Here is an 8,580-nt window from a genome sequence, read left to right as displayed (position 1 = left end):
TGCTACGTCCGACCTTGCTTCTGCCTACTCCCTTGTACCGCGCCTATCTTCAGCAGCCAGAGAGGTGAGCCGTTGCTAGTGGATACGACCTGGTCACTACCGCCGCAGCAAGACCATCCCGCTTTGCGGCGGGCTCTGGTGAAAACCAGTAGTGGCTTAGAACCGGTCCACTAGCACGGTCCACGCCAATCCCTCTCTGGCACAGAGGATCCACTACCTGCCAGCCGGCATCGTGACAATAGTGATCCTGTACCTGTAGTGATATCATAATGATATCATAGTGATCCTGTACCTGTAGTGATATCATAGTGATATTATAATGATATCATAGTGATCCTGTACCTGTAGTGATATCATAGTGATATTATAATGATATCATAGTGATCCCGTCCCTGTAGTGATATCATAGTGATATTATAATGATATTATAGTGATCCTGTAGTGATATCATAGTGATATTATAATGATATCATAGTGATCCTGTCCCTGTAGTGATATCACAGTGATATTATAGTGTTATCATAGTGATATTATAGTGTTATCATAGGGATATGGTTACTGTAGTGATATCATAGTGATATTATAATGATATCATAGTGATCCTGTAGTGATATCATAGTGATATTATAATGATATCATAGTGATCCTGTACCTGTAGTGATATCATAGTGATATTATAATGATATCATAGTGATCCTGTACCTGTAGTGATATCATAGTGATATTATAATGATATCATAGTGATCCTGTAGTGATATCATAGTGATATTATAATGATATCATAGTGATCCTGTAGTGATATCATAGTGATATTATAATGATATCATAGTGATCCTGTCCCTGTAGTGATATCACAGTGATATTAGAATGGTATCACAGTGATATTATAGTGTTATCATAGTGATGAGATAACAGATACTCTCAGGTGTCTGGATACATTGCTCCGTGTTGTTTCCTCTCTCAGTGACGTCAGCAGTTTCTCTCTCGGCCGCCGGATACTTTGTATCACTCTCGGTGACGTCACCCGGAGGGGGCGTGGCCGGGTATATATAGGCTGTACCTGGCTCAGGTGTGATCAGTATCGGGAAGAGACAATGGCTAATTCTGGGCTGCAGATCCTGGGCTTCCTGATGGCCCTGCTGGGCTGGATCGGGCTGATCGCCGCCACCATTATGCCGCAGTGGAGGATGTCCTCGTACGCCGGGGACTCCATCATCACCGCCATAGCCATCTACCAGGGGCTGTGGATGTCGTGCGCCACCCAGAGTACGGGGCAGATACAGTGCAAGGTGTATGACTCTATACTCAACCTGGACGGTAAGTACCTGTATATATACCTAACCCAGAGTATGGGGCAGATATAATATTATGCACTCCTGGTTGTGGTGTGTGTGTGTGTGTGTGTTTTGTGTGAGATTATATAATTACACTACTCTGCACTCCTGGTGGTTGTGGTGGGTTCACCTGTGTGTGTGTGTGTGTGTGTGTGTGTGTTTATATAATTACACTACTCTGCACTCCTGGTGGTTGTGGTGGGTTCACCTGTGTGTGTGTGTGTGTGTGTGAGATTATATAATTACACTACTCTGCACTCCTGGTGGTTGTGGTGGGTTCACCTGTGGCAGGTGCTCATTGGACATGGTGCCCAGGCCTGGCAGGGTACTTGGCTGCTGTTGCCCTGGGGGGTTATGACTATGGTCTCTCCTAGCTGAGCACTGGGGCGGTGGCCATGTCCTTGTGAAGTTATAAACCAGTCTGACTGGTTCTGTAATTGAGCCGCTGCTTCTCTCCTCCTCCTTCCCCCAACCCCAGACACTGAAACTGGGGCCAACTGGGAATGGTAGTGTACACTGAGCCTGCCGTGCCCTCCTGCACTACTGACCCCAGCAGACCCGACACCTCACCTGAGAGCTCCCGCTATTCCTTATCTCCTCCCGATAACACCTGCGAGGAGTGATAAGCAGGTTATCAGAGTGCGATAAGTGTGCGAACGATAGTGTGCCGCTATGTGGAGGTGACTGTGTGTATACAGAGATAGAATACCGCTATACAGAGTACTGTGTGTATACAGAGATATAATACTGCTATACAGAGTACTGTGTGTATGGATAGATAGATAATGTATACAGAAGGGGTTGTCTGTTTTTTATTTGCCCAAGTGCGGGTGGTACAAAGGCAAACAGGTTCTCACAATAAGCTTGGCAGGCTGGACAACGTGTTTCGAGAGGGGATTCCTGACAGAGAGGAATCCCCTCTCGAAACGCGTTGTCCAGCCTGCCAAGCTTATTGTGAGAACCTGTTTGCCTTTGTACCACCCGCACTTGGGCAAATAAAAGCTGTTTTCACAACTACAATGCCTATGTCCTTTCCTTTCACCTCCCAATGCAGCGCCGCTCCCGCAAGTCAGACCTTTGGGACAACCCCCGCCAGGGACTACCGCACTGCCTCCTGCTGCCTGCGGTACTGGCGGCTCCCGGACTGTGCCGCAACTTCCAAAAGCGCTAAACAGAGTTGTGCCTTCCGACAGCACAACCCGCAGAGCGCCGTTTCTCAAGTGTTGTTTTTATTTTTTTTTGTTTTTCCATCCACCTGCTGTGTATATAGATCCTAATACCACTATAGAGGGGAGTACTGTGTGTGTGTATATACAGAGATATAATACCACTATAGAGGGGAGTACTGTGTGTGTATAAATGCCTAGAATACCGCTACATAGGAGTCCATCTGTTCTGTACATTATATTGGTTTTGCTTTATGGTGTAATTGATAAATATTGGGAGATTCATAAAACCTGTGTAGAGGAAAAGTGGAGCAGTTGTCCATAGCAACCAATCAGATCACTCTTCTTTAAAAATGCCTCAAATACAAATGAAGCAATCTGATTGGTTACTATGGGCAACTGCTTTACTCTCCTCTACACAGGTTATGACAAATCTCCCCCATAGTGTTATATGGTGGAGGTTATATAGCATGTATTGTATGGTATGTATTATACAGGTTGTATAGGATGTAGTTTATATAGGGTAATGTAGTTGTACGGTGTGTATTATACAGGTTGTTTAGTATGTAGTTGGGGTGTGTTGTATAGGATGTAGTTTATATTGGTGGTGGTTGTACGGGTTGTATAGGATGTAGTTTATATAGGATGTTGTACAGGATGTAGTTTATATAGGTGGTTGTGTTGGTGTGTTTTGTAAGATGTAGATTATATAGGTTAGTGTATAATATACAGGTTGTGTGATCACTCAGCCGTTGTGTACAGTATATAATGGCGGAGGAGGGGAGGGTTATTTGTCTTTCTCCCGCTCTGACTCCAGTTTCTACGATACTCCCAGCTCCCCCTCCCCCGTGTCACACCCAGGTCTCTCAGGAAGTGTCACCTGTCCTCTCCTCACCTGACTCACTGGCCATGTGCTGGAGTCACCAGGAGTTTCCCAACATTAAGTCATGACAAGGGGGCTCTGATATGGGAAGGGGGCTCTGATATGGGAAGGGGGGGGGGGCAGTCTGTATTACCAATCAGATCTTATACCAACAGGTTGAAGTAAATATTGATCTTGGGATAAAGGTTTCCATAGTGTAGTATGAGGGTGACAGGTGTGGCCCCTGGGACAGTGCCAGTGTCTGAGGTTCTCATCTGTGCAGGTCCCTCTGAATTCTAGAGGTCCAGGAGTCTGTCACATCTAGGGTTAATGCTGGTGGAATGTGGAACTTGTGTCTTCTCCTTTTTGAGGAATGTAGGGGCTGCCTAAACATGTTCTGCTGTAGGGACATCAGGGTCCTGGGAAGAGGCTGACCTTAGCGGTCTAATGTAAGAGGGGCCCCAGGAGCTCTGGAGTGGTGGGGAGCATCGGTTCAGGTTTGTGGTGGGTGCCTGGCCTTGAGCTGCTCTGTGGAGTGGTTTGCCCTTGAGGTCCTCAGAATAGCTCTTTGGGTGCTTGGCAGGTAGCTGGTTAGCAGTGGTGGGTTCTTGTCCCGAAGCTGCTCTATGGAGTGGTGGGTACTAAGAAGCCCAGGATCAGACCTGGTGGGTACAAAGCCTGGAGATGCTCGGTCAAGAGTTGTTCTGAAGTTGTAGGTGCCTTCGCCTTGATTGTCTCTGTGGTGGGTGCTGGACCTGCAGCTGCTCTGTAGCATGGTGGGCACTTGAGGACTCTTAAATAGAGTAGTGGGTTCTCGGCCCAGAGCTGCACAAGTGGTGGGTGCCTGGGCCAATGTAACCATCTCTTCCCACTGGGTATCTCCTATTGACCCTATAATGTCTCCCCCACATAAAGATTCCCTCCCTGGCTAGTCACTATATAGACCATCCCTCAGATCTCCATCACACTAGTTGGTTGGTGGTCTTATTCACTGATCTGTCGTTTAGAGATGGTGGCTTGTGTGAGGGACGTTTAATGTACAAAAAATTTAAGCTCAAGAAGTGATGGGATTCAGTGAGAAGTAATACTGAGCATCTCGGCAGTGTGCGATCCTGGGCGCGGTCTTCACAGGAATCCAGAGTGGATGACCTTGGGTCATTATCCTGCAGGAGGTTTTGAGTGCACTTATGACAATATGACCAGGTATCTTATCCCTCTTCTGAATATAAGTTATGATTGACACTTAGTGCACGTGTGACCAGACTGCGACTAAAGGGTTAATCGGTCTTCGACACTCGCCCTTGGGGAATATTCACACCATGGGGAAAATGCTGTGAAATTCATGCCAGAACTTCAGAGGAGGCCTCAGATCTCATCTGCCACTTCTGAACGTGGTCATAAACAGAGACTTATTTTTGAGGTTAGTCACGTCCTGATCATACTTGGAATAAGTGACTTGTGTCCCGATCAACTGATAATTCTTACAGTGTGAACTGTACTGTGCATTGCCATTAACACAAATGGATGTCCATGGAATCTCGCTGTAACCACTCGCAGCTCTGGTGTCACACAGGTCAATGTCGGACCTGGCATCAATGTAATAGGATGACTAAAGGTAAAACAGGTGGAGGCATTGAATAGAATAACACCAATTACAAATGTGATTGGGCGAGGTCCCCCCAAAAACAATGGGGGCGGCTCTATTCTATTGCTTGTCTTTAGTGTCCACGATGACATGCCAACACGCCCACCTCAACCCCCACTTCCCCATCTTCCTGTGATGTTACCTCATGTAGGTCTCCTCATAATGACCATCACTTAATATCTGTCCAAGAAGACTTAATGTGACATGGGGATGCTGTGGTCTTTGGCTAGACTGATTTTTGGGGAGGTCGTCTTCACCTCCATGTAACTCTCTCCATACTGGTTATAATCTCATAATTTCTGTCCAGGGATACAGAATGTGTTATGGGGGTTTTCAGGGAGACTTTGACCACCAATATGGAAAGAACATTGAGGTAAAGACATCTCATCATATCTGTCCAGGGATTCATAATCTTGATCCTTTCTCTGGAATAAATAAAGGCTGGACCAGTAGATGATGTAAGCTGTCTTCTAGATGTGAAGGTCTAATATTTTATTTTTTGCCCCCCAGCTGCTCTTCAGGCAACACGAGCACTCATGGTTGTGTCTCTTGTGGTTGGAATCTTTGGCATTGCTATTGCCTCTATGGGTATGAAGTGCACCAAGTGTGGAGGAGATGACCCCGTAAGGAAGGCACGGATTGCCATGACCGGAGGCTTCGTCTTCCTGATTGCCGGTAAGTCCCAGTCTTGTGGTGGTTTTGTTGTGTCCATCCAGAGGCTGCTACTGTAACAAGAAATGATGGAATATAATCCAGGTGTGACCCATGTAACACATAACTTAACTTGTTATCCAGGTTTGGCGGCCCTCATTGCTTGCTCCTGGTACGGTAACCAGATCATCCGGGATTTCTACAACCCACTTACACCAATCAACACAAAGTGAGTATGGTCCCATGTACACAATTTGGTTGGTCAATAAACACTGCAGTTGGTGTTGGCCATATCCTGCAAACTAAAGAGAAGCCTATATTTTGGATAGGACTAAGAGGCAGAATTGGTTCCCAGGTCACCATGTTCAATACAGGGGGTTCTTGACATGGCTGTTCTCCTATGGAGAGATGGTGGATGGAGCTAGTAGACTTCAGGAGGATAAGGGTGGTGGATATGTCAGTCCAGAGGATGAATGTCCCAAGGAGGCAGGTTTGTAGCCTTACAAAGTAACTTGTAGATATAGTATATGGACCCTTGTAGGTGTAGTATATGAACCAGGGGTGCATAATGTGAACATCTGTAGGGAGATGGGTGTAGTTTTTAGAGATGGAGTAACCTATTTGTACCTCATGGCTCTCAGTGGCTGGTTTTCTTAACCCATGACTGTTTTATCTCTGCAGGTATGAGTTTGGTGCCGGTGTGTTTCTCGGTTGGGCTGGCTCTCTCCTGGTCATCATTGGCGGTTCGCTTTTGTGCTGCTCATGTCCTCGCAAAAACAGTTCCTATGCCAAAGGTTACCCCAAGAGTGGTGGAGCAAGAACCAAAACCAAAGCTGCCTCCAGCGGTGGCAAGGACTACGTCTGATCATGTGGCCTGTCCATCTTGAGGTTCTGTTATCCATCGCACTTTGATGTAAATCTGAGCGGACAGCACAGGTGGCCCCATGGTCATAACATCTGGTTCTGGGGAAGAACTTTACCCACATGGGGTCTGGTGAGCCGGGCACAGAGGTGGCGACTGCTCTACAAGAACTGGTTTTTCCTCCTGTCAAATTTTATTTTTAAAATATTATTTTTTTTTTCCAGTTTAACTTTATTGTGTAATGTGGGTGGGGGCAGATGTGGCCTGGGGGAGGGGGTGGGCTCGATCCTCACTGGCAGAGGCACTCTGGCTTTGTTACCCTTAGTGATTGTATGGTTGACTTTTTATTAGAAATGATTTTGTAAATAAATGTTTTGAATAGAAACCGGTGTATTTTTTTAATTTTTTTTTCACAATAAGATGTGTGTGTGTGCCTGAAACAGTGCCACTCTGGTCTATGGGCAGCATCCAGTAATGCACATCTCCCCTGTTTTGATGAGACTACAATGTTATCATGCTGATCTTCTACATTGGAGTGTGTGTAGAGCCCCAGTTGTCTGCACTGGTTCTCTATGGGGGAGATTTGTCGAAACCTGTCCAGGGTAAAAGTTGCCCATAGCAACCGATCAGCTCTCCTTTAATTTGGCAGAGTCCTTGTTAAAAATGAAAGAAGCGATCTGGTTACTATTGGCATCTTTTCCTTTGCACAGGTTTTGCTAAATCTCCATTCTATAATTACACCTAAGCCTCAGTCTCGTTTTCTGTAGATTGACACTGCTGTCATCCCAAGAGGCTCTCGAAGTCTGAACAATCCATCATAAATAAAATACAGTATCCTGACCGGTTTATGGACCCAAAAAGCATCTAGGTAAATGGTATTCAAGAGCAACCAGGTCTAGTGCAATCAAGGTGGCCTAAGAAGGTGAAGGGTACCAATAAACTACAGCTCACGGTACAAAACACTGCACTAGAGGCGGCCTGCTCATACCCAGGTGGGACATGCTGTCATAGCATTCCTGCAAAAAGGAGATACAGCTGCTACTCTGGACCTGAGGGACGCTTATTTGCATATTCCAGTCAGGAGGTACCATCGAAGGGTTGCCATTTGTGTAGGAAAGAAAGTCGGGTAGCTACAATTCACTATCTCCCTATCTATCAGCTCCTAGGGTGTTCAGAGGTGATGGTTCCAGAGGCTTATCTCCGGCTTGAAGGAGTTTTCTTGGTCCTGCAACTGGACAACTCTTACATTAAAGTATTCTCTCCAGATCTTCTGTGCCACCATCTAGGGCAGTGATGGCAAACCTGTGGCACACCAAGCCCCCTCTGTGGGCACGCAGCCACAGTGGTGTACCAAGGGGGGCGTGACCGGCCCTAGGTGCCACTCACAACGGGGTGCAATGACTGAGTCACCCCCTCCGCAAATCCAGGGCCAGACTGGCCATCGGGCTCACCTGTAATTGCTCTGCCACCAAATAAGAGTCAGCATAGATAAGTGTGTCTGCCACGTAATGACGCTCGCTCACATCATGCTACCAGAATTCAAGGGCTGGTGTCCCTACGTCCAGACGCCGGCCCTAGGTATTCTGAGTGTGAGGTGACCGAGCGTCATTATGCAGCGGCTGGCCCTTATCTGGAGGGAAGGTGCTGCCCTGAATCCCCAGCAACTAAGGTACCAGCTTGGGGGGGGGGGGGGGGGGGGGTTGTCTAATCTGGGGGTACTACCTGCCTACACACAGCACCCCTCAAACACACAAACTCATACAATTTCAGTCTGGTATGTAATATCACAAGTTGAGTATCCCCTTTGTAAGCATCTTTGGTGTGCAGCTGGATGATCAGAAACCTGAAAAAAAATGCAGGTCTATCTATTGACAGACATGCAAAGCTGCACCAAAACCAGATGTAAACTGTGCCAAAGCAGCATGTAGGATGCATGCAAACTGCAGGTGGATAGGTGGGAATAGGTGCTTATTTAGGTGATGCACCACCAACCACCAGTGTCTTTTCTTTACTAACATTGATGGGTTTGTCTTTTTTTATAAGTATGGATCATTGAACTG

The 8,580-nt window shown here is 46.6% G+C and overlaps 1 protein-coding gene across 1 annotated transcript; it reads left to right on the top strand.

The window, feature by feature from the left end:
• Window positions 1-983: 983 nt before the first annotated feature.
• CLDN7 (claudin 7) lies at window positions 984-6,779 on the top strand. Its single transcript, XM_056553610.1, has 4 exons — window positions 984-1,317; window positions 5,518-5,682; window positions 5,803-5,887; window positions 6,340-6,779. The coding sequence occupies exons 1-4, from the start codon at window positions 1,095-1,097 to the stop codon at window positions 6,521-6,523; spliced, it is 657 nt and encodes a 218-aa protein (XP_056409585.1). The 5' UTR covers window positions 984-1,094; the 3' UTR covers window positions 6,524-6,779.
• The last annotated feature ends 1,801 nt before the right edge of the window (window positions 6,780-8,580 follow it).

The sequence above is a fragment of the Hyla sarda genome, unplaced genomic scaffold (genome assembly GCF_029499605.1).
Source record: "Hyla sarda isolate aHylSar1 unplaced genomic scaffold, aHylSar1.hap1 scaffold_339, whole genome shotgun sequence".
Taxonomy (NCBI): Eukaryota; Metazoa; Chordata; class Amphibia; order Anura; family Hylidae; genus Hyla; species Hyla sarda.
This window is presented reverse-complemented; position numbering and strand designations above follow the sequence as displayed.

Coding starts and splice junctions, on each gene's coding strand:
- CLDN7 (XM_056553610.1), top strand. CDS start 1,095: ATGGCTAATTCTGGGCTGCAGATCCTGGGCTTCCTGATGGCCCTGCTG. Junction 5,683..5,802: donor CTTCGTCTTCCTGATTGCCG/GTAAGTCCCAGT, acceptor CTTGTTATCCAG/GTTTGGCGGCCCTCATTGCT. Junction 5,888..6,339: donor CTTACACCAATCAACACAAA/GTGAGTATGGTC, acceptor TTATCTCTGCAG/GTATGAGTTTGGTGCCGGTG.